General features: G+C 44.9%; 1 protein-coding gene across 1 annotated transcript in view; it reads right to left on the bottom strand.

The window, feature by feature from the left end:
• The window catches only part of DDX10 (DEAD-box helicase 10), a 206,895-nt gene that overhangs the window by 159,363 nt on the left and 20,979 nt on the right, over window positions 1–26,553 (bottom strand). Inside the window, exons 9-11 of the mRNA XM_077341610.1 lie at window positions 24,045–24,129; window positions 5,756–5,857; window positions 434–521 (exon numbers count right to left, since the gene is read on the bottom strand). Coding sequence (XP_077197725.1) covers window positions 434–521; window positions 5,756–5,857; window positions 24,045–24,129 — 275 coding nt within the window. The remainder of the gene's footprint in view (window positions 1–433; window positions 522–5,755; window positions 5,858–24,044; window positions 24,130–26,553) is intronic.

Raw genomic sequence — 26,553 nt, 5'->3', positions numbered from 1 at the left:
TATGAGCAAGGTCTCCAGAAACCAGAATTTAAGCAACCTGGTAGATTTGATGAATGTGCTCCAACAGGGAATTTGAAGGTATATACCGGTAGAGAGTATTGTGCAGAATTTATGACCCTTGATGAATATTCTTTAATTTAAAAAAAAGAAAGCAATTCCATTTTACACTGTGAAAAAGATAACACAGAATAGATTAAGCTTGCCACAGCTCCCTAAAGAAGAAAACATATTTCCTACTGGCACTGAATATTTACCTTTAAGCTACACAACTTAATGAATTTGAGATTCCATGTGTACCTACTGTTATGAACTCTCCACTACAGGTTAAGATGGCTAGAACTGAAATTAAAAATTTAATTAAACTGACTGCTCTCAAAAACAAACCATACTATGTCAAATGCATAACTAAAGTGCCATCCAAAAGCCAACTTACCCTCTGAGCTCTCTCTTTCAAGTCTCGATCTTGAGCTAAGGAGGACTGCATCTTCTTCTGGATGTCCATAAGCTTCTCAGGGTTAATTCTGGAGGAGGGGGAGAAAGGGAAGAGAAGTGGTAGTGGTACACATCAGATTTCTTGAAATCCTTGAGGTCACAAGCTCAAGACACACATGTGAGTTCAATTCCAGATTGGGGGGGATCATCTGCATGGCAGGTTCAAAGCCCCAGCATTTTCAGTTACAAGGACCAAATATTGATTCACGTGAAAGACTTCCCACCTGACACCATGAGAAGAAGAGTTGATTTTTATATACCACATTTCTCTACCAGGAGTCCCAAAGGAGGCTTACAATCACCTTCCCTTTCCTCGCCCCACTACAGACACCCTGTGAGGTAGATGAGGCTGAGAGAGTCCTGATATTACTGTTCGGTCAGCTCTATCAGTTCTGTGACAAGCACAAGGTCACCCAGCTGGCTTCATATGGGGGAGCGAGGAATCAAACCAGGCTCGCCAGATTAGAAGTCGCTACTGATAACCACTATACCAAGCTGGCTCTCCCATGGACAGCTGCAGCCTGAGAAGACTGATATTAAATGGTGCGAGTCAGTAACAGGTAGCTTTATTTATTTTATTTATAATTTGATTTATAACCCACCTCTCTTGACAAGGGCATCTTGAGGCAGCTTACAAGCAATAAAAACAAAATACCCCATAAAACCGAATAAAAGTTAAAACCCACAATTCCATCCAACAACGTGTATCATAACCAAATTCCACAGAGAGCGTTAAAATGACAGTTGCCCTCTATCCCAGTCAACTGTTATGTGCTCACATGTACACACTAGGTTAGTTTCTACCATTTTGTTCTGTCAGCATCCTCCCATAAAGGGCAACTAGATGTACCTTGAATTGGAGGAAGGCGCTTTACACCCAAGGAACATACAGGAGTTGACAGAACAAAATGGCTAGATCCAACTCTTTTTCTTCTCCTAAAGGATTTCAAAGCCCTATATCAAGTTCACAGGAGCACTTTTTCATTTCCTCTGTATTATTATAAAATGGATAAAAGCTACTGTTCCTCTGAACAGGATTCTACAGAAATCATGTCAAGCATGAAGACCAGTCTCCTCAAATGAATAATGCAGGAAAAGCTAACAGAGGCTTGGGCCTTTTATCCAGAGAATGGTTTATACTGGATGATTTTTCAAGGTAAAGCCACACAATTAACATTAAATTGCTTCCTGAGCTTATAAAAAGTGTGGGAAATTGAGCTCATTCTGAAGAGGGGACTAAAATATACAGCAATAATATTTCACACTGACATGGTATCTCTCCTGAGAGGACTGTGGAAGATTTTTTTAAGTGCTTAAATAAAGCTCTTCTTAGGAGGTTCCAAAGCCTGGAGCATTTCAACTTAACAGTGATTTCAGACAGGTAAAACAGATGGATATGAAGATTAAGAGATGCCACCAGAAGATCATGGGACAAGTTTATGACATATCTGTGTCAACATCACACTGGCCCATTATACCCTTAGACAATATTTGCTTGGTGTAGTGGTTAGGAGTGTGGACTTCTAATCTGGCATGCCGGGTTCGATTCTGCACTCCCCCACATGCAACCAGCTCGGTGACCTTGGGCTCGCCAGGGCACTGATAAAACTGTTCTGACCGAGCAGTAATATCAGGGCTCTCTCAGCCTCACCCACCCCACAGGGTGTCTGTTGTGGGGAGAGGAATGGGAAGGCGACTGTAAGCCATTTTGAGCCTCCTTCGGGTAGGGAAAAGAGGCATATAAGAACCAACTCTTCTTCTTCTTCTTCTTCCATGGTTTCTCTCAGATGTAGAGCATTCTAGGTAAATCAACTTTGGGATTGCAGTGACAATAACCAACTCTGACTCGCGTATGCTGAAAAGATGTTTTAAGGACAAGAGCTTTACTCATTTAAAACATTTATACCGTGCCTCACAAAAATACCTGTACAATAAGAATGAAAGCCAGCAATGTCAGGAATCATAAAAGATATTGCTGTTAAAATCACTCCATCTAACGGTCAAGTGGCTGGCCCTTATAATCACAAAAGTGGAAGCCACCTACAAACATGGCAGGGATCTTCATATACTCAAGAGACTCTCCAAGTGTGAAGGAGTCAGAGTGCTTTTATTGGCATAAAACCAAGTATGAAGCAAATTATGACTCTGTAAATCAACAAAAAAGGGGGGAGCCTCAAACAACCTGACGAAGACTGAATATGTCCATGGAGCAAGGTATGTTAACAACAGTTGAGAATGAGTTAAGGGAAACTGGGAGAAGGGGGAGGAATTGGCCTGATCAACCCACTGAGAGCTTAGAGAAGCCCTCAGGAGGAGATCTTGGGAGCTGACAGTTTCGTCATTCTTCCCCTCTCCTGCAATTCATCATGGCTCCTCAGCTTATTACAGCAGAATATACAACCAAAAGCAGCAGTTGTAGGAACAATAACATAAAAGGTAAAGGTAAAGGTATCACCTGTGCAAGCACCAGGTCATGTCTGACCCTTGGGGTGACGCCCTCTAGCGTTTTCATGGCAGACTCAATACGGGGTGGTTTGCCAGTGCCTTCCCCAGTCATTACCATTTACCCCCCCCCCCCCAGCAAGCTGGGTACTCATTTTACCGACCTCGGAAGGATGGAAGGCTGAGTCAACCTTGAGCCGGCTGCTGGGATAGAACTCCCAGCCTCATGGGAAGACAGCTTCAGACAGCATTTCTGCTGCCTTACCACCTTGCGCCACAAGAGGCTCCAATAACAATAACATGCACGCACACAAATTAACTTCACCACCATTACCTATCCTGAACGAGCTGTGAAAATAAAAGCATCTTCAACTCAGAATGACAAGGCACCGAGAGAATAAGCACAGGGAGAGAATGTGCTGCATTAGAGCCACAAAAGAAGTTAGAAGTGCCTGTTTCAGCAGCACATTTACTAGAATTAGAACAGAAGAAAAGAGTGACTAAAGTGTGGAATTCAGAAGATGTACTGATGGCCACAGGAATACATAGTTTTAAACAAGGATTAGACAGATTCATGGAGGATCGCTCAGTGGCTACTAGCCACAGGGACTGAGGGGAACCTCCACATTCAGAGGCACTAATCCTGTGAACCCCAGAGCCAGGAAGCAACAGCCTTGTCCCCTAAGGCCTGTTGTTGGCCACTGTGTGAGACAGGATGCTGGACTAGGTCGTCTATTAGTCTGATCTAGCAGGGCTCTTCTTATGTTCTTATGTAAGACCCACACACAAAAGAGACGGGGCTTTCTAAATGGTGAAACAAGACACTTCTTCAAACATGGCACTTCAGAATAGTCTAAAGCAGGTGTAGTCAACCTGTGGTCCTCCAGATGTCCATGGACTACAATTCCCAGGAGCCCCTGCCAGCATTTGCTGGCAGGGGCTCATGGGAAATTGTAGTCCATGGACATCTGGAGGACCACAGGTTGACTAACCCTGTGTTTCCCTAAATAAATTAAAGGATACATTATATTGTGGGGAAGGGGGCCCCATCACTCTCTTTTTGTCTTTCTGATATAAAATCATCAGCAGAAGTGCCTGCTGAGTAAAAATCTTCCCTTCACATAAACTGGAAAACCAAAAAAGGCCTCTGGGCACAAAGCTTCTGGGTGCAAAAGCCATTTTCTCATCCAACACCGAATGAGCTCCCTGCTACAATAAACTGCTATTTAAAACTACCTTTGCAAGTCATTGCATCTCTTTAAGAAAAGAGGGAAAGGGCCATTTACAAAGAACTGCAAGCTTTACTGCACACGCACACGCACACACACACCCTCCACTTTTATCATCTGTGATTTAAAATGGTATTGTAAACAGCATTACCAGAGCTACTTCACTAAGACTACATGAGCCAATTCCAGCATCTATCAAGTGACTGGAGATATCGGGCACCAAATGGTAATTACGTTTGTATGCATGAAGATATAAAACAGATGTCATTATGAATAAAGGAAGGAGACTATTGGTGCACTCGACTGAACTTGCCTCTGAGGAAAAGGACAAAGACTGTCAGGCTTCCAGAGTCCTTTCACTGTCATATTTCCAATTAGCATTTTAATATAGTGGCTAAGGGATGTATTATACCATGCTCCTGATTGCCACTGCACACTCTTTTCCTGAACTAGAAGCACACTGGATACAGTTTGCTTCAACAATGATAGAGAGTAAAAATCACTCACCCTCAGGGGAATAAACTCCCTGAGTTTTTGTGTTCCACTGTCCTCGGTGTGCATCTCAGAGCAGTAACTCATACAGAGATACACAATCCTGCCTGTGGATAGGTATATCTCCCAAATCCCTACAGTTTGTGCTTGAACTCTTGAATCACACCTTAGGGGGGAAAAGAAGCAGAATGATCACCTCCAGCAGAGACTGGCTGGTACCAGTTTGGTGTAGTGGTTAGAAGTGCGGACTTCTAATCTGGCACGCCAGGTTTGATTCTGCACTCCCCCACATGCAGCCAGCTGGGTGACCTTGGGCTCGCCACGGCACTGGTAAAACTGTTCTGACTGGGCAGTGATATGAGGGCTCTTTCGGCCTCACCCACCTCACAGGGTGTCTGTGGTGGGGAGAGGAAAGGGAAGGCGACTGTAGGCCGCTTTGAGATTCCTTCGGGTAGAGAAAAGCGGCATATAAGAACCAACTCTTCTTCTTCAGTAATATCAGGGCTCTCTCAGCCTCACCCACCTCACAGGGTGTCTGTGGTGAGGAGAGGAAAGGGAAGGCGATTGTAAGCCACATTAAGACTCCTTTGGGTAGAGAAAAGCAGCATATAAAAACCAACTCTTCTTCAGTAATATCAGGGCTCTCTCAGCCTCACCTCCCTCACAGGATGTGAAGAGAGGAAAGGGAAGGCGACTGTAAGCCGCTTTGAGACTCCTTCAGGTAGAGAAAAGTGGCATATAAGAACCAACTCTTCTTCTTCTACGCAAGTTGGAGCTTCACACATTCAGAAACACAGCAGGAAGGCTTCCGTTTATGTGGGTACCTTGGGCTCAATAACAGCCTTTGACACATTTCTCATGGTATGGGAGCAATTTAGGATTTAATATATTATAGAATAGAATCATAGAATCACAAAATCATAGAGTTGGAAGGGTCCATACAGGCCATCTAGTCCAACCCCCTGCTCTACGCAGGATCAGCCCTAAGCATCCTAAAGCATCCAAGAAAAGTGTTAGCTTCTATGGGGGGAGTGGGAAACAAGAAGGGAGAGAGTTAGATAAAATGACATAGAACTGAGAAATTTAACAAAACAGTTTACTTGATTTTGCTGATAGGAACTTTCTTCTGCAGCAGCTGCTGGACCATGCCTTTTTCTTCTGAAGGAAGAAGAATGAGCAGAGCTTCACCACCTTCTTTGTACCTAAATCAAGGGACAAGAACAGCAGCATTAAAACTAACAGTAGTAGTAACGGTCTGGTTTCCATATGGTAAGTAAATACTGACATCTTCTCTGAGGGGTTTTCCCTTTATGTATCTTGTCTGTTCACTTTTATTGGCCATGCCCTGGCTTACACAAGGACCAAACTGCTGAGATGCACGGAGGTTCTAGTCCTGCCATATGGAGGCAGAAGGTGGTGGGTGACTGTCAACGCAAACTGATGAGGTTCACAACTGGGAGAGGCTGCCTTGTGGTGGAAAGAGGCGAAAGAACCTTCTGCTTGAGTCTAAGGCAGGGGTAGTCAAGCTGTGGTCCTCCAGATGTCCATGGACTACAATTTCCATGAGCCCCTGCCAGCATTTGCTGGCAGGAGCTCATGGGAATTGTAGTCCATGAACATCTGGAGGACCACAGGTTGACTACCCCTGGTCTAAGGGCCAAATCAGAAACGGCATAGCAGATGATCAGCATCTCCCAACAGCTGGCTGACGTAGTTTCAGTTCAAAGAAGCAGCCAGGAGAGGAGCAAAGTAATGAATGGGAATCCTTTCTCCCATTTTCGTGATCTAAATGGAACCCTATGAGATGAATGAATGAATGAATGAATGAATGAATGAATGAATGAATGAATGAATGAATGAATGAATGAGGTACAGCATGATGCCAGAACTCTATAAGTTGCGGCTTGTACTTTTACTGTTTCCCCCATGATACAGCATTGGGGATGGGGCTGCTTTTAGACTGAGAAGTCCCCTTATAATTTCCTATCCCTCATTTACACGAATTTTATTTTTCTCTCTATTTATTACATTTTTTTATACCACCCTCCCTTGTGGCTCAGGGCAGTTCACAACAAAGTCCGATATAATATAAAATACAATATGCTCCAAAATTAGTCTCAGTAAATTGCCTCAATATTATTGAACATTTAAACCGTTAAACCATTTAAAATGTTAACAGATTGGCTGGACTGTAGATTGCTTCACGATGTATCCAGCAGGCATTTCGGACGGAGGGGGTTCTGGAAGGCCCAGTAGATGTTATCAGCTCACTGGTCCCAGCCAAATGCCTGGCAGACGAGCTCCATTTTACAGGCCCTGTGGAACTGTGCTAGCTCTGGCAGGACCCAGATCTCCTCGGGGAGCTCATTCCATCAAGTGGGGGTGTTTATTGTAACAAATGAATACAGAACACAACACAGTAACTATAGCACAGCAATGTTCTAAGTATGACTGGAACTAAAATAAGCAAAGCGGACCTTTTTTGGGGGGAAACCTACCGATATACTTACACAACTAAAAATTGACTGGGGGGAGAATGAACCAGAAAAGAAATCAGGTGCAAATGGCCTACCATAAAGGTGACAGCCACTACAAAAAATGGTCCGTTTATTTGCATGTAGCCATAAGTACCTGGCAGGGGAGAAACCACGATCAAAAATGTGTCTGTATACCTGGAAAATAGAGCCTCTTGTGGCGCAGAGTGGTAAGGCAGCCGTCTGAAAGCTCTGTCCATGAGGCTGGGAGTTCAATCCCAGCAGCCGGCTCAAGGTTGACTCAGCCTTCCATCCTTCCGAGGTCGGTAAAATGAGTACCCAGCTTGCTTGCTGGGGGGTAAACGGTAATGACTGGGGAAGGCACTGGCAAACCACCCCGTATTGAGTCTGCCATGAAAACGCTAGAGGGCGTCACCCCAAGGGTCAGACATGACTCGGTGCTTGCACAGGGGATACCTTTACCTTTACCTTTATACCTGGAAAAAGTTTTCTACTGAAATGTCTAAGGAGGCCTTCTGCCATTATTACTGATTATAATTACTGATTATTGGCCTTCTGCCATTTATACCCATAACTGAGAACACGTACAGGCTGCATAGGTGATCAATTAATTGATGTGATCTACTACCGAGTAAATGTTAACTGCATGTTAAAAACGCATTCCCATTAAACAGAGAAATTGCTACACTGAAACAGGATCCTTTGAGCACTATTACTATGGAGCCCATACTGGGGGAGAGGGTAAAAGCTCTAGCCACACAGTCAAATGGCCCATGCTGCTATTGGAGGTGCTCAGAGGTCTTTTAAGGCTTTACTCAACTGCAGGGGCTTTACTCAACTTCCAAGGCTTTACTCAACTCCAGCCCCAAGAAACTGAGAGGTCTCCAGCATCCAATTCCCACCCACCCCCAGTATTTGTGGGGTGACGTCACATCAAACAGCACTCCCACGTGTCCCCAGGAACTGGACCATGTAGTTAACTGTGCCCACGTATATTTCAAATCATGTGGCTTTAAACAGCTGGACGAATCAGTACACACACAAAGTAAAAATAAAAAATTGCACAGCCAACTTCTATGTGCAAAGAAAAGTGTTATTGGCTAACCATTGCCTCTCCTCTCCAATTTGTGACTGCAGCATGTATCATAAGCAGATATGCACTGAAGATTCAGGAAACAGGATTCGGGTGCATGGGAGATAGCAGGTGGCCCTGTTGTTCCATCTTGCAGCCCTGAGATCCTAAATAAGAAGCCCCCCAAATCAGAGTCTCAAGACCAAAGGTAGCACAGAGGGGGCACACCTTTTACACAAAGCCTCAAGGCCCTTGGAACTCCACTTGCTGCTATCTGAGCTCCTCTGAGACACAGAATGATTTCAGGGAGAGGCCTCATCTCTCTTTGGGCTCCAGAGATAAGAGAACAAGCAACACGCTTGCCTGTGGCAAAGTGGCAATTACATCTGACAGTTCCTGAGCTTCAGGAAAACAAAACCACAGCACTGATATAGCTTCAGCTGGAACAACCTATTATAACAGAGTAGGCACAAGACACCTCTTGCTTCATGGAAGCTGGTGAAAAAGATCCCCCAGAATCACAGGATGGAACCATGCAAACTTTAAAACCGGAGGTCTGCTACTTCAGATTGTCACCATTCAAAGTCCTTCCAAAGTTGCTGCAGTTAAACTTTTGGCAATATGCAAAATAGATGTAAATACAACTGGGTAATTATCCAGTCCATTTAACAGCAGATGGTTCATCTCCAATAACATTTCGAGTCCACACACAAACACAAAGCCCCCAAAACCAGACGGCATCTTTCTATCAGACTGTTCCAGCTAACAAGAAATGGTTTGTTTCATACGGGTGACCCGTTTTCTAAAAACATCGCATGCAACAGCACTTTAAGAAAGAAAAGGATTTGCCAAGTATGAATGGCTTTTTAAAATTACAGGTTAATTGCCTGATAAATGTTTAGATGCTTGGTCAGACAAACACAACAGCTCTGTGAGCATTCACAAGCAAGGGTGGACAAACCCTCAAGGCTAGGAACTGAGGTTCTTTTGAGCACTGCATGCCTGGGTTTCATTAGCCTGGATGTCCAAGGCAGCTCAATGTATTACCCACAGAGATTTTTTTAATGTGAGCATCCAGTTTTGCTTGCAAGAAAGCATGTGGTACTTACATAATAATAATAATCACACACATCTGGGTTTTTTTCCCCCAGGCCCTAGGGCAGTGGTCCCCAACCTTTTTATCACTGGGGACAGGTCAATACTTGACAATTTTACTGAGGCCCGGGGGGGTAGTCTTTTGCCAAGGGACGTCACCACTGCTGCCGGCGCCCCTGACTTCCCGCCGCCCGCTGGGGGGCGCTACCAGCAGCAGCTGCACAGTGCCACGCTGAGGGGGAGCGCCAGCCATGGCAGCCGCTGGAGAGCACCAAAGGTGAGCTGGCGGCAGAGCGGCAGGGCAGCTCCCGAGACAGCAGTCAGGGAGGAGGACGAGGAGGAGCCACGGCCTGGTACCGACTGATCTACAGACCGGGTGTTGGGGACCACTGCCCTAGAGAAAACATTGATATCCACAGGCTAACTCATAGAATCAATGAGTTGGAAGGGAAATGTAGGATTATCTACTCCAACCCCCTGCAGAATGTAGGAAATGGGCAACTACCTGCCCACCCACAGTGACCCCAGATCCATGTACAGACGATGCCGCCCCCAAAATAAAAAAACAGAATCCCTGGCCAGTTTGGCCTGAAGGAAATTTGCCTCTTGACCTCAAAGGAGCAATCAACATTTCTCTGGACGTGCAAGAGAAGGCTACAAGAGCCAAGCTCAGACACAGTCTCTTCTGCCCACCCACTTACAATCTGCCTAAATTCACAGAAGCACTGTAACGTATCGTATCGTATCATATATCCTTTAATAGCATATAAAATATTCATCAAGTAAAATACTTGTGTGTGCATAAACTAAGATAATAAAGCTTAATAGTTTAATTTGGGAATCAAGATAATATTGAGAAGAACAAAACATGCCATGACATTTTTTGGTGCAGCCTTATGGCACATTGCAAAAACATTTACCACATTGTCAATGGCATCAGGAGTGCAGTGATTCAAAAGGAACGAAATCTTTGAAGTATCAGAAAGTCCTTTCTTGTTTACTGAAAGGGATCACTGTGACATCAACACACGTGGAAGGAGTAAAATACTCATGTGGTAGGTATGCATGAACCTGCACCATTTACTTAAAAAAAGATCAGGGTAGGGGTTTACCAATGATATCATTAGTTATTATGAAGAATTTTAAACAACCAGAGAAACTCTACCCAAAACAGATTTGTGGTTTGGTGGGTGATGGTTGTAGGTGTTTTTCCTTTTTTTTAATGCGATGTAGTCTTGAGAATAGAGCCTCTTGTGGCGCAGAGTGGTAAGGCAGCAGACATGCAGTCTGAAAGCTCTGCCCATGAGGCTGGGAGTTCAATCCCAGCAGCCGGCTCAAGGTTGACTCAGCCTTCCATCCTTCCAAGGTTGGTGAAATCAGTACCCAGCTTGCTGGGGGGTAAACGGTAATGACTGGGGAAGGGAATGGCAAACCACCCCGTATTGAGTCTGCCATGAAAACACTGGAGGGCGTCACCCCAAGGGTCAGACATGACCCGGTGCTTGCACAGGGGATACTTTTACCTTTACCTTTACCTTGAGAATATGTACCGGTAGCACTCTTGTTGAGATGCTCCAGTACTTTCTTAAATTTGGAACTGCACCACTGCATTAATATCCCAATGCTACGCCTTCTGGTATGGGCAGCAGCACTTGTTGCCAGGAGCTCCTCAAGCAAGAAGCACAGAAAAGAACTGGGGAGACTCCCCTCTGTGTGTCAGTGCAAGGGCCACTGTGCTGCAGTATCAGAGTAGGAGACCCAGATATGAATCCCTTCTCCATCACAAAAGCTCACCGGGTTGCCTTGGATCAGTTACTCTCTCTCAGCCTAACCTACCTCACAGAGCCTCTGTTGCAAGGAAAAAATGGTAGTCGGAAGAAAGGTATTACATGTTTTCTGGGTGCCCCACAGAGTAGAAAAGCAGCCTGAATAGCTCCAATCAGCCCAAAATCATCAGAGCTTGGAAACTAAGCAGGGTGGGGCATGATTAGTTCTTGGATTGGAGGCCACCAAGGTTGCTATGCAGAGGAATGCAATGGCAAAACACCACTGTTCATCTCTTACCTTGAAAACCCCTTGAGGGGGGCCACTCTAAATCATCTGCAATCTGACGGTACTTTATAAGGGACAAGACTAGTTCATAAACACCTAAATCCTTATCCATTGTTCGTCCTCTTAATGTTTGTGAAACAGCCTGGGGAGTGGAATGGTCCGGGGTGTCTGAGTTGGAATAGGGCCAATCAGGGTGTGGCCAACAAAGCACCTACAGCTCCTGCCCTCCCTCCCTCCCTAGACGCTAGCCACTTTGTTCTCAGATGCTGCAGGGGCCAGCGCCTGAGAGAGAGACACCGAGACCCCTGCCAAACCACAAACCAGCACTGATTACCTGCTATGGCTCCTGCTGCAAGGGAGAGGGGAGAAGGGAGAGGGAAAGATCTGCGCCTGCCAGTGTCCCCTGAGTCCTAGCACCATTGCATTCCTGGTTGCAATGGGCTTTCTTGCTAGTAAATGTCATAGTCCCATTGTATACGGCACTCGTCAGACCATACCTGGCGTACTGTGTGCAGTTCTGGAGGCCTCACTTCAAGAAGGACGTCGATAAAATTGAAAGGGTACAGAGGAGAGCGACGAAGATGATCTGGGGCCAAAGGACCAAGCCCTATGAAGATAGGTTGAGGGACTTGGGAATGTTCAGCCTGGAGAAAAGGAGGTTGAGAGGGGACATGATAGCCCTCTTTAAGTATTTGAAAGGTTGTCACTTGGAGGAGGGCAGGATGCTGTTTCCATTGGTTGCATAGGAGAGGACACACAGTAATGGGTTTAAACTACAAGTACAACGATATAGGCTAGATATCAGGGAAAAAAATTCACAGTCAGAGTAGTTCAGCAGTGGAATAGGCTGCCTAAGGAGGTGGTGAGCTCCCCCTCACTGGCAGTCTTCAAGCAAAGGTTGGATACACACTTTTCTTGGATGCTTTAGGATGCTTAGGGCTGATCCCGCATAGAGCAGGGGGTTGGACTAGATGGCCTGAATGGCCCCTTCCAACTCTATGATTCTAAGATTCTAGTAAATAAATAATACACAGCTTCTGGTTACGGTATGCTGATACACAGGCCTTAGGACTGGCCACAAAGTACGGTCTTTCCCCTCCTCCTAGCCCTTTTCTCCAATGTGAAGAATTCTCCACAAATGACTTCAGCTCAATGGCAGGCCAGGTTCCAGCAACAGGAGCCTTGATCAGAGTGCGTTCCCAGAGAAGCATAGCTGCTTCCCAGCCTCTAAGGACCATTTCAACACACAATAGCAACCAACCCAGGTTTGCCTTCAAGCATACCCCCGCCTGCCCCCGCTCTGTGTATCCTTGTAACAAACTTGTGCCCAGAGAGGCCTCAAGGCACTGGTTGGCCATGGAGTGAGACAGGATGGTGGCCTAGATCAGTGGTTCTCAACCTGGGGGTAGGGACCCCTTTGGGGGTCAAACAACCTTTTCACAGGGGTCATGGCAGGGCAAGCGCCTTGGCCAGGGGGGGTGCCACCCACACAACAGCCTTGTGGGGTAGATCAAGATAGAATGTTCATCTGTCTGGAGAAGCTGAAAAGAGTGAGATCAGCATGGTGGGACAAGAGGCAGAGCTGAATTGAGAAACCAATTTATATACAATCATGAAAAATGGATCTTCATGCCATTATTCAGTTTCGGCTTAATTTCTGTGAAAGAACACTTGCATAATTTTATGGTTGGGGGTCACCACACCATGAGGAACTGTATTAAAGGGTCGGGACATTAGGAAGGTTGAGAACCACTGACCTAGATGGACCACTGGTTTGAGGCAAGCAGGGCTCTTTCTTAAAAAAAAAAATTATTAAAGATTTTCATTAATAAAAGAGAGCAGAGTGAAACAAAGTCTTAGAAAAGAAAAAGAAAAAAGAACAGGCCTCTTTTTTTCTGTCATTAAGGAAGCTCACAATGTTTTACAAAACAGCATCATACACTGCCAATGCCCAGAGTTGAAAACATCATCAGGTAGGAATACACCTGGATCATAAAACGCTGCATTCAAGCAGCGTGCCTCAGGTCTACCAACGAAAGCGTTTAAGAAGTGCCCTCTGAAACGTGCCGTGCCGCATCCCACCGTCAGATAAAAAAATACATTAGCATGGCCTCTCGGAAATGAAAGCTAACTACTGCTGTCCTCTAGTGGCCTTCTATTCCATTCTATTACATAAAAATACGATTTCTTAAAAAGCCTGCCTGGGCTGGCCTGCCCAGTTAAAAGGCTCTCAGGATGTGAAAAGACCTTTCTGTGCCTGAGACCCTGGAGAGTCGCTGCCTGTCAGCATAAACAACGCTCTGACAGCAGAAGGCAGCTCACCGCACACACCAAGATATTCCCTGTCTACCGGCCGCCACAAATAAAGGTCAACAGAACGTTAGTGTTGACTTGTATGCCAAAGTCTACAAAAAAGGCCACCGGGCAGGGGGCAGGGAAGCAGTGCAAAAATTTATAAGAAACTCAGCAGAACCCTTCTCTGCACATTTTCCAAGAACATCTGGCATTCATTACCCCTAAAAATGCTATAAACAAAGATAATATTTATTTATTATACATATTAATCGCCATTCCCGGCCAGCAGCCTCGAGGCGAATTGTTGTAGTTGTTATGTGCGAAGTCGTGTCCGACCCATCGCGACCCCATGGACAATGATCCTCCAGGCCTTCCTGTCCTCTACCATTCCCCGGAGTCCATTTAAGTTTGCACCTACTGCTTCAGTGACTCCATCCAGCCACCTCATTCTCTGTCGCCCCCTTCTTCTTTTGCCCTCAATCGCTCCCAGCATTAGGCTCTTCTCCAGGGAGTCCTTCCTTCTCATGAGGTGGCCAAAGTATTTGAGTTTCATCTTCAGGATCTGGCCTTCTAAGGAGCAGTCAGGGCTGATCTCCTCTAGGACTGACCAGTTTGTTCCCCTTGCAGTCCAAGGGGAACAAACCGGCAAGAGTCTTCTCCAGCACCAGAGTTCAAAAGCCTCAATTCTTTGATGCTCGGCCTTCCTTATGGTCCAACTTTCGCAGCCATACATTGCAACTGGGAAGACCATAGCCCTGACTAAACGCACTTTTGTTGGCAGGGTGATGTCTCTGCTTTTTAGGATGCTGTCTAGATTTGCCATAGCTTTCCTCCCCAGGAGCAAACGTCTTTTAATTTCTTTGCTGCAGTCCCCATCTGCAGTGATCTTGGAGCCTCCATTTCTTCCCCATCTATTTGCCAGGAATTGAGAGGGCCGGATGCCATGATCTTCGTTTTCTTGATTTACAGATGATAAAACTCCCTATCCTATCCCACCCTACAGCTACTAGCCACTAATACTATTAATCCGGCTAATCCCTTTTTAAATAATAACCACTCCACTGGTGGTATACCTTTCAAGCTTGCCCCCTTGAACGGAAATGATAACCAAGCTGAATAAACTAACAGTGCTACGTTATTCTAACCTTCGACATTTTTACCCAAAGCTTTTACCGAGGATCTTAGGGATGCATAGTCCATCCCTCATTTCATCCTGACCGCAACCATCCTTCAAGGCAGGTTAGACTAAGTCAGTGATCTGCCTGCAGTCCTCTGGCCGGCTTCTCCCATGACTGTGTGTGGACCTGATCCTGGGTCTCCCAAGCGCTGCCCAACTCCCTAGCCACTGCACCATGCTAGGCAGATACAACTAGCACCATTTTTGCCCTCCACTGTGCTCAGACACAGGTCCAACTGACAGGCCCATCCTCTAGCGCAGGGGTAGTCAACCTGTGTTCCTCCAGATGTCCATGGACTACAATTCCCATGAATTGGGGATCATGGGAATTGTAGTCCATGGACATCTGGTGGACCACAGGTTGACTACCCCTGCTCTAGCGTTCAAGTTAAAATTGAACTTATTCACTTATTCCCTTCTACAAGTTAAAATTGAACGCTAGAGTTCAATATAAAATTGAAAGGGTACAGAGGAGAGCGATTAAGATGATCTGGGGCCAAGGGACCAAGCCCTATGAAGATAGGTTGAGGCACTTGGGAATGTTCAGCCTGGAGAAAAGGAGGTTGAGAGGGGACATGATAGCCCTCTTTAAGTATTTGAAAGGTTGTCACTTGGAGGAGGGCAGGATGCTGTTTCTGTTGGCTGCAGAGGAGAGGACACGCAGTAATGGGTTTAAACTTCAAGTACAACGATATAGGCTAGATATCAGGGGGGAAAATTTCACAGTCAGAGTAGTTCAGCAGTGGAATAGGCTGCCTAAGGAGGTGGTGAGCTCCCCTTCACTGGCAGTCTTCAAGCAAAGGTTGGATACACACTTTTCTTGGATGCTTTAGGATGCTTTGGGCGGATCCTGCGTAGAGCAGGGGGTTGGACTAGATGGCCTGTATGGCCCCTTCCAACTCTATGATTCTATGATTCTAAGTCTCACTGATGCAGCTGTGGGGAGGGCAGGAAGTAAACAGATAACTCCTCTCACCATGTCTGAATCCTCCTCAGGTGAAAATCCCATGCCCACTGCCTATTGAACTTTAAGTTCTATTACATTTTGTGGGCTCTTTAGGAGCCCCTTCTGGTAATAAGAATCAAGGTTAAAAAAATAAATCATCAATAATGTTTATAACAGCCAACTTTCTCAAACGGAGCATCACTGCTGGAGGTCCCTCTCCACAGCTAAAATCCAAGCCCTGTCATGTACTTTCATTCATTTACCCTTCAATATCAAAACAGCGGGAGAGTTCAGCTGGATCAGACCAGTGGTTCATCTAATCCACAATCCTCTCTCACACACTGGCCAACTAGTTCCTCTGGAGGGCCAACAACAGGGCACAGAGGCTGGGGATGCAGAGATTGATTGACTCTGAATGCAGACATCCCCTTCAGTGACCATGGCTAATAGCCACTGATACACCTACCCTCTATTGATCCAGTCCCTTTTTAAAGCTGTCCACTCCTGTAGCCATCAGTGCATTCCCCTGGCAGTGAATTCACTGGGCCAAGAAGTATTTCCTTTTGTCTGTCCTGAATCTACCACTCAGTGCCCACAAATTCTACCATTTGGGGAGAAGGGGAAGTTCTCTTTCTCAATTCTCTCCACTTCCAAATTTGATAAACTTGTATCATCCCCCACACCCACTGGTCTCTTTTCTAAACTGGAAAAAAGCCAGATTCTTCCCCCTTTTCTCATAGGGAAGGTGCTCCTATCTCAGGTCGCCCTGTTGTTTACACTTATTTCAAAGGAAAATAAGAAACTTTAACCGAATGCTGAACATCCAATGATTGTACTTCTAACTGATTAAAAGAAAAATCTTCATTTGCTATACAGAGAGGCCTCTGTCGTGGGGGGAAGAGAGAGAAAAGGAAGCCAAACGCACATGTACTAGCTACAATTTTAAAACCTTTCTGCAAGACAAAATAAGCACAGTGATTTACCAGGACAGGTTTCAGGGACTGTCCTCAGGACAGGAACAACAGCAGCCAAATATTCTGAAGTGATGTGATAAGACATGAAACCCTCCCATTCTAAAAAATGCACAGAAAGTTTTTAGTTAATTTTGCACATAGATTTAATAACTTCAGACTTAAATAGTAAACTGTCCACCCAATTCTAATTACCGCGGGCATACAGACTCCTAATTAAGTTAAGTATTTAGTTTAGCTTCAATTCTACAAGTTATGAACTTACATGGCCCATGAAACTTCCTAATTATCGCTAACTTCTTTAATGGCTGCTAAACTGTCGACTCAGTTATTACGAAGTTAGAGGAAAGAGGGATACAGCACGGCCTCCCGTTTTGATCTCTGCTGTATGCAAGAACTGCGAACGCATAACAAGACCATATAGAGTTGTTAGAAGGAAGGTCGAAAAACAATAATAAATGATATAACCCTGTGGCATGTTCGAGTCCCAAAATTACTTTGTTTCAAAAGTGTTCAGTAAATTCCCTCTGACAGCACATTTACCCTTTTAAATGAAAGTCCAATATATGTCCAATAAACAGAAAGTCCAATGGGCAAGAGAAAAATTAAGCCAATTCACAAATATGTTAGCAATCATTTTATCTAAACAAGGATTCTAATCTTATAGACTGTTGGTTTTAATGTAATTTCAGATTAGACTTGAAGTAAGCAAGTAGTAGATGAAGAGCTGGGTTTTTTTGTACTCCACATTCACTACCCAAAGGAGTCTCAAGGCGGCTTACAATTGCCTTCCCTTCCTCTCCCCCCCAACAGACATCTTGTGAGGCAGGTGAAGAATCATAGAGTTGGAAGGTACCTAATGGGTCATCTAGTCCAACCCCCTGCACCATGCAGGATACTCACAACCCTATCATTCATCCACTGTAAAGAAGAGTTTGTTTTTATACACTGTTTCCCACTGCCCTAGCGGGGAGGGCCCCAGCTTCAGCCCTGGAGAGTCCCGGGAACATTAGCATGGGACCTGACACAAGTAATAGGTAAAGATAAAGGTATCCCCTGTGCAAGCACCGAGTCATGCCTGACCTTCGGGGTGATGCCCTCTAGCGTTTTCATGGCAGACTCAATACGGAGTGGTTTGCCAGTGCCTTCCCCAGTCACTACCGTTTACCCCCCAGCAAGCTGGGTACTCATTTTACCGACCTCAGAAGGATGGAAGGCTGAGTCAACCTTGAGCCGGCTGCTGGGATCGAACTCCCAGCCTCATGGGCAGAGCTTTCAGACTGCGTGTCTGCTGCCTTACCACTCTGCGTCACAAGAGGCTCATGACACAAGTAATAGCAATACTGAAAAGAGCAGACGCCACTAATACAGTGACCCTGCCGAGTAACAGGGAAGACTGAAGCCTTTACACATACCCAGATCTGTGTACAGAATTCATGAAGGTATCAACAGGCATCCTGGGAAAGGTACAATTACTAAAGTATTTATTAGGGAAATTTATATGATGCCTCACCTGCCTGGGGCTACACATAGGTACAAGGTTCCAATAAAACCATTTTTAAAGCATAAAAACCAAGCCATAAAAATCACGTCATGAACACAAGAGAGGGCATAAACATAACGTTCAGCCATTTAAAATGACAATCACAGAACTGTCCACAGACCATAAAAAGAGTTCTAAAGGATGCTTTTAAAAAGAGTTCTAAAGGATGCATTTAAAAAGACCTCCAGTTGTGAGCATAATTTCTAATTTGCTGCTCTCTGCTGATCTTTTGCAATATATGGTTTGTGGGAAGTTTCATCCTGAACTGTGGGTTAATCCACTAGGGGGGATATAGACCAACTTCACCACATGGGATTGGATTTAATTACCTTTGGCCCATTCCCGCTCAATCATTATATTGATGTCAACACTGCAAGATACTGTCATGGTTAACCTATTGTTTCTAAGACTGCGGAATAAATCCAAAGAACAGTTTCAAAGAGACGGGTGCCGTTTCATCTCCATATTTCAGCAGAACTAAATGCAGTCAATATCCCTGTGTATGGGACAACACCAACGTAATACCAGCATTTCAGATTACCCTATGAAACTAATTGGAGAGCACTTCTTCATGTGGCACATAATTAATGTACAGATAGCTAAGTGAAACCTCCAAGTTCAGTGACAGTCTATCTCTGATTACTAGTTGCTGGGATAAATGAGAGAAGATAGAGTCACAGAGTCATAGAGTTGGAAGGGACCTCCTGGGTCATCTAGTCCAGCCTCCTGCACTATGCAGGACACTCACAACCCTATCGCTCATCCACTGTAACCTGCCACCCCCTTGAGCCTTCACAGAATCAGTCTCTCCATCAGATGGCTATCCAGCCTCTGTTAAAAAATTTCCAAAGATGGAGAACCCACCACCTCCCGAGGAAGCCTGTTCCTTGGGAGGTCACCCACTTCTGAAATTTCTGAATGGACAATAATCTATAACAGCAAGGGTGTTCTTATGCTCCCAGGGCACCCCAGCAGGCTGCTCTGAACTCTGCAGGAGGAGGATAGGCTGTGAATGTGAAGCAAGCCTGTAACAAAAGCAATTTCAGCAGCAAATATTTAAGAAGAAATTGCTTATTACTATGGCAAAGCAATAAGGGAGATCTCCTCTGCAATGCCTCAACAGCAAGCATCGAAAGAGCATGTGTTTCGGTTATAAATACTACCAAAATTCAATAAGGCAAGAACTAAATGAGACTATTCTAGCCTTGAATTATGGAAAATCATTTTGAGAGAGACGGTAATGGCACTGAAATCCAATCTACGCTCAGGCAGATGTAACAAAAATCCTACTCTAAAATGAAAGACTGCTGCGTCATCTAAAAAGGCTGGAAATTTCAGTTATCCGTCGGGGACAAACCCTGCAGGGAAGTGACAATCGTTTACTTCACACACTGCAGAATGCTGTGCATTTGCTTAAAAGTTTTTAAAAGCCATGGTCTTAAGAACACTTTCCTGGGAGAGTGCCCCACTGAATAGAGTGGGTCTTGCTTCAAAGTGGACCTACTTAGGATTGTTCCTTAAGTCATTTTGCTAGAGTTTGTATGAACCAGCCAAGAGATATCACAGATCTACTGAAACTAACAAAGTCCCTAAACCATGTCAGTGGTACCCGTGGACCAGTCCAGACTCAGAATTGTACCATAAATATGCATGGAATAATGAAGAAGAGTGGCTTAGAAGCCTGAAAGCTTCTTGGCCAGCATGGTGGTTAGCGCTGGACTAGAATCTGGTAAGGCTGCCCCCTCCAGGTGGTGGCTGGAGATCTGGGATTACAATGGGTTTCCAGGCAAGAGATCTATTCACCTGGATAAGATGGGTACTCTGGAAGGTGCTTCATAATGCTCCACTAAGTCCCTCCCCTTCCCCAAACTTCACCCACCTCAGGCTCCATCTCAAAAATCTAGAGTTGACAACCCTAGATTTGAATCCCCACTCTTCCATAGAATCTCGCTGGGTGAATTTGTGCCTGTCACTCACTGTCAGCCTGACGTATTTCACAAGGTTGTGGTGGGGATGACCTGCAGGAGGTCAAAAGCCACCTTGGATTGTCTTTGGGGAGAAAAACATGAAACATGCAAACAAGAGAACCCAGGTCTCCCCAGTCTTACTAAAACAAGTTAACCACTGCAGAACATTCAGTAACCACTGCCACAATCCACATGTCTCCAATTTGGGGGAAAGCATATCTGGTTGGAGAACATGATTTCTAAGCAGCCTTCAGCTGCTACCATCTCTCATCTGAGAAATTAAACACTGTACATACTTACTTGGATCACAATTCTACTTTCCGCATCTGGATTGCGCTTCCACCCATAGAAAAGCTGTCATTTCTAGAGGATCTCCCTTTGGGCTGCAGACCCCCGTGTTGTCCCTGGGGGTCCAAAGCCTGCAGCCCCTCTTCCTGCAAGAGAGGGGAAGCAGGAAAACCCCTCTTTTTCTAGTGCAGCCCCACACAAGCTAGGTAAGACCCACACAACTGCCACTAGAGCACATTTTGGCTGATTTTTGTATTCAGACACGAAGTCCGCTCAGCCTAACCTGAACATGAAAGATACAAACGGGGAAACAAAATCCACAATTAATTGCACCAGATAAATATATTTTCCACCCAATGCTGCAAAAATGAGTTTCTGATGTAAATGCACAATAAATTATCGAGGCAGGTCTATTTTATGGATAGTTTTACGGCCCCAAGAACAAATTCATATTTGGTATGGATGGAGAAGCAAGTATACTGTAAATATTTCAGGGTTTTTATGGAAATTTCCATTTTCTCAGAAACTCACACAGGCACACTTGGATGCATTTTAATCGTGTCTTAAAACATGCAAAACGTTACATCTCGACCCCGGTTTTCCAAGCCTCTAGCGACTCCCCGCTGTCATTTTGCCCAACATCAAAAAGATGAGAAGCCTAATAAACTGACAACGAGGATCTGAGCATCCTAACAAGCAATCATAAAGAGTCTCTCAGGTAGCATTCCGTACATGCATTCTCCCCCCCCCCCCCAATACAGGAGCAAGGAGAACTGAAATAAGAGCCTATCTGAATTTTTTGCAAAAAGATAGCCATGCGGAAAGAAGAATTCTAAACCCAAGCAAGGAAATGCAAAAGGATCCTGAAGCATCATCAAATGCTACAAAGGGCTGGATTTGATATGCAGTTTTAATGAAAGGCTACTCAGAGGTTCATGGAAGAGCAGGAGATTTTGTATATATAATTTCTAAAACCTCGACTAAATAAAACTTCAGCCAAGCACTGACACAGAATACTTGAGGGGGACCCGCAAGCACTGAGGGCAAAATCTCACCCCATCTCCGGATTCCCCAAAATCCACTCATTACTATTTTCTTCCAGTCCCTTTGCTGCTTTTCCTTTCTCCCCTCTCAACCCTCCTGTTGCCACCACTTTCTCTTCCTTTCCAAAACCTGGCAGTGTGCAGTTGCTAAGAAACCTCATAATGCTGACTAGGCCCTTGCAAGATCTCAATCGTTGCTCCTTTCTGTACTTGGACCCACTGTGCAAATGTTTTGATCCACACTCCAAGACATGTGCCAAGACTAAACATGACACATCTTCAAATAACCAAATAACCATTTTCAAATACTTGAAGGGCTGTCACATAGAAGATGAAGCTAAGTTGTTCTCTATTGCCCCAGAGGAGCAGACCAGAACCAATGGGTTGAAATTAATTCAAAAGAATTTTTGGCTAAACATCCGGAAGAAGTTCCTGACAGTTAGAGCGGTTCCTCAGTGGAACAGGCTTCCTCAGGAGGTGGTGAGTTCTCCTTCTTTGGAAGTTCTTATACAGAGGCTAGATAGTCATCTGACAGAAATGCTGATTTTATGAACTTAGGCAGCTTTTGGGTGGGCAGGAAGGGATGTGCCAGTGTTTGTCTCTTGTGGTCCTTCCTTGCATACCCAGGGAATTGGCTAATCGCCACTGTGGGATGGTAGGCGAATTTCCTCCAGGCCAGGCTGGATTCTGGAGATTTTGGTGGAGGGATCACTTGGACATGAAATTGGGGCCACTGTGGGTAGGCAGGTAGTTGTGAGTTCCTGCATCATGCAGGGGGCTAGACTAGATGACCCTGGAGGTACCTTCCAACTCTATGAATCTACATAACAGTAGAAATATTCATTAGCAGGAAGGAGGTGATGTTTTGACACCTAGAGGTGCCTCCATCCATGAGTTAAGATCATGACACTGTAGCCCTGTTTGAATGCATTTGGCTAAAGAGCTTTGCAGACTCACTTTTCGCACACCAAAAGTTGGTCAGGAATTTTTTGTTCAAGGGGACGTCTGATGATTTTACATTGAAACCCGTTTCTTTTTGTTTTCCCGCTGTCTTTTTGTGAGAGCCAACATACTCCTAGTTTTCTAGTTTTTAAATCGACTGCTGTTTTATCTATGGGTTTTTGTACTGGCTACAGCTCAATGAACTTTTTTAATGAGTATTTTGAGCTGTTTTGCTAATTGACTTTCCTCATGTTCACTTTTATCTTGTGATTGCATTTATTTATTCAAAGCATTTATATCTTGCTGCCTCTGAGTTGCGATGCCTGAGGTGGCTTATGGTAATTTCAGAAAAACAATAAAACACATAATCCAACTTAAAAATAACCGATAACGCTAGGATGCTTTGGATGCTCTTTCTAGGCACAGAAACAAGGCATACACATTTTTTCTAAAATAAAATTATCTACCCATAAAAATGAATGAGAAATAGGCAAAAGCAATATCTATGAATACAGGAAGGTCAGATTCTGACAGTTTCAGCAGAACTGAATATATGACACTATATTAGGTCAAGAATCCCAAACTTTTGGAGCCGGTGGGCACCTTTGAAATTCTAGCAATTCATGGCGGGCACAACTACAGAACGGCTGCCACAGGAGATGCAGCCAGCTACAAATTGGCTGCCAGTTTGCCTTCAGTCACACAGTGAAGATCTTTGTGTTGTGATGGCAGCTGCTACCAAAACAATATTTTAAAACTATCTGCCCAGTCAACCAAACCTCAAGTGGTCAATCAGAAGTCTTAGTAGCAAAAGCCCCACCTATACCCAGCCCTGTCCGTTTTCTAAACAGATTTCACTCAGGAGGATCTTCCTGTCCCAAAGAAAGTTTTTGCTCTATTCCTCTAGTCTAGCCAGTTTGGTGTAGTGGTTAGGAGTGCGGACTTCTAATCTGGCATGCCGGGTTCGATTCTGCAGTCCCCCACGTGCAGCCAGCTGGGTGACCTTGGGCTCGCCACAGCACTGATAAAATTGTTCTGACAGAGCAAGAATATCAGGGCTCTCTCAGCCTCACCCACCTCACAGAGTGTCTGTTGTGGGGAGAGGAAAGGGAAGGTGACTGTAAGCCGCTTTGAGCCTCCTTCGGGTAGGGAAAAGCGGCATATAAGAACCAACTCTTCTTCTTCTTCTTCGTCTTCTTCCCAGCTTTAAGGCTCTAGGTATGACTTACTAGCATGGTATATGGAGGTACTGTCACGCTTCACTGAGTGACATTAGCATAAGTGCTCATAAACTCTGTAGTTGGAGATTAATGGTTCCTTCCTCTGACCCCCTCCTTTCTGCCACCTTTTAGTTTGCCACTGGGTTCCTGAGACCACACAGAGTGTGGTCCCGATGACTGAAACATGGGGGTGAATCCTTCAGTAGATTGCTTTCTCCACATAGTAATTTTCAAAATAAATAAAACAATCACCTACAGGAAATGACAACGTTATGATACAAACCTGGCTGTTCTTCCAGCTCTGTGAATGTAAGTGTTTGCATCCTCTGGACAGTCGAACTGAATGACCCAATTCACAGCAGGGAAATCTGCGAAGGGTGAGAAACGGTGTTGAGATCAAGAAAACATCTAAAACTGTGCATTCATACAAAACAAAAAAAGGGGGGGGTTCTTATCTGGCAATAATGGCCACTGCGCTTCAGATCCATTTTATAGCCACAGAATTTAAAAAGACGAAGTAAAACTAATCACATATATCAGGCCTGTGTCAGATAAGACTAGAATTAATTGTTTCTTCAATTCCTAAGCAATGATGGTGAAATAGAATGTAATTTTATATCTGATGTGGATAGACAGACTCCCTGAGTTTTATAAATGTTAAATCTTTAATCCTTCGACAAGCTTTTAACATTTAAACCAGTGGCTTTCAGCCTTTCCAGTGCTAGGAGTCATCCTTCACTCAAGGATACGACTTAGCACTATTTTTAAATTTTATTTGTACATTATTTACACCCTTCGCTGTCTCTCTTTCTTCCGATTGTTTTTATGATCCCTTTTTACAACTGCTGATTTTCTACTTTTTATTGATTTGTTTTTATTATTTAAGCCCAACAGTGTTGTTGTTTTTTTAAATCTTGAATTGCTGTAAAGGCAGGATATGCATGAATAATACATTTATATATATTATTATATAAATGTAAGGCAATAATAAAATAAAATGGAAGGTTGGTTCCAAGCCGGGAACAAGGACGAAGACAAATTCTGAAAAGTCCCACTCTCCAGAGAAGAATCCCAAATCTCACTGCAAATTGTTGCTGAGGGTGTTTAGGTTTATGTCCTCAAACAGACAAAAAGACTCAGATGAGGAAGGTGCTGAACACCTGACACCACCACCCATAAGAAGGCAGTTGAGATGCCTCCAAGAAACCCCTCTGATGTTCAAGAAGAGCTCCAGAGGTCTGAGCCATCTCCATGAACCATGGGAAACAAGCCTGCCCTCTGACACAGACCATGAACCCTTTTATCCCATACTCCACAGCTGCATCTGAGGTCTCTCCCCCACTGACCAACCCCCACCCAGCCTTAAGAACTCTGAACCACCCCAACCGTCACTGTGTGCTTGCCCCCATTACCAGGCATGGCACAGCACCTTTAGAAACTAGTAGTTTGCTTTCAGAGGGGCCAGCATTGCATCTCCACCTCCTTACAGGGATATTTAAGGACTCCGTTTACCTGCAACTTTTGCTGGAATACTCCCAAAGCACGAGTATTTTTAATACATGATCGAGGACCACACAATTCCCAGGAGTCACAGAAGGCAGCAGTAAAAAGGGGAAGAAGGAAAAACACATTCTCTGAGTAGAGATTGCGAAAGGACTTTTCTTGAAACCGAGGGGACCCACACTGCCTCTCTCATGGATTTGGAGAATCCGGCTGGTTTTGAGATACAAGCCTTCCCCTCACAGTTACAAGATATCCTTCAGGTAGCAAGGGCAAAGACTTTGGATGCTGCCCATTTAAGCCCCCAGGAAAGTCCTGGCAAACAAGGAGGCCTTGCAAACAAGATCTCCCAGGAGGGGGCTCCCCTCACCTCTTCAGAGAATCCATTCCACAGAGACAGGGCCATGATGGAAAAGGCCTACACCAAGGGTAGTCAAACTGCGGCCCACCAGATGTCCATGGACTACAATTCCCAGGAGCCCCTGTCAGCATTCGCTGGCAGGGGCTTCTGGGAATTGTAGTCCATGGGCATCTGGAGGGCCGCAGTTTGACTACCCCTGGCCTAGACTCTGGTCAGTGCCAGACAGGCCAACCTAAGTGGTGGGCTAGCCAGAGATTGCTGAACTATGACCATAGCTGGCACATGGGAACATAAGGAAAGAGGTAGTCTTCCAAATACCTGGGGATCCTTGGTCATGAAGAGCTCTAAGGGGCATAACCGGAGCCTTGACTTGAGCTTGGAATCAGACTGGCAGCCAGGTTATGTGCTGAGTTTTCTTTAAACCCTGCAGTTACTAGGTGCACTGATCACCACAGGGAGGCCTCACTACTGTATCTTCACCCTGAGGTAGGGTTCAACCCCGCTGCTGGGCAGAGTTAAACATGACAATGCCTGTTCCCTCACAGAGACAAGTCTCCCTTTTCATCTGCCATCTCCCTCCGGCAGGACTCAACGTTCCTGTGAAAGCAGCACTCAGGGGTCCAAAAGCTGAGCAGCTGTTTCACCTCTCCAGGGCAGGACAGCCTCCTGTCGGTCACAAGATCCATTCAGGGCCCTCTGTATCCCACTCAAAGGAAATAAAATTTAAAAGCCAGGATTGGCCCGGATTGTGCATCTGACAAAGCGGGCTCAGGCTTTCTTTTGTCACAATAAAATCATTAGTCTTGAAAGTTCCACGGGACACCTTTTTTTCCCACTTCAGCAGACTAGCACAGCTAGGCCCCTGGACCATCAGAGAAATAAAGCTTAAATACGTTTCCGGATTGATGGACACGCGAGTGCTTGAAACTAC

Source organism: Paroedura picta, chromosome 6, assembly GCF_049243985.1.
Source record: "Paroedura picta isolate Pp20150507F chromosome 6, Ppicta_v3.0, whole genome shotgun sequence".
Lineage (NCBI taxonomy): Eukaryota > Metazoa > Chordata > Lepidosauria > Squamata > Gekkonidae > Paroedura > Paroedura picta.
This window is presented reverse-complemented; position numbering and strand designations above follow the sequence as displayed.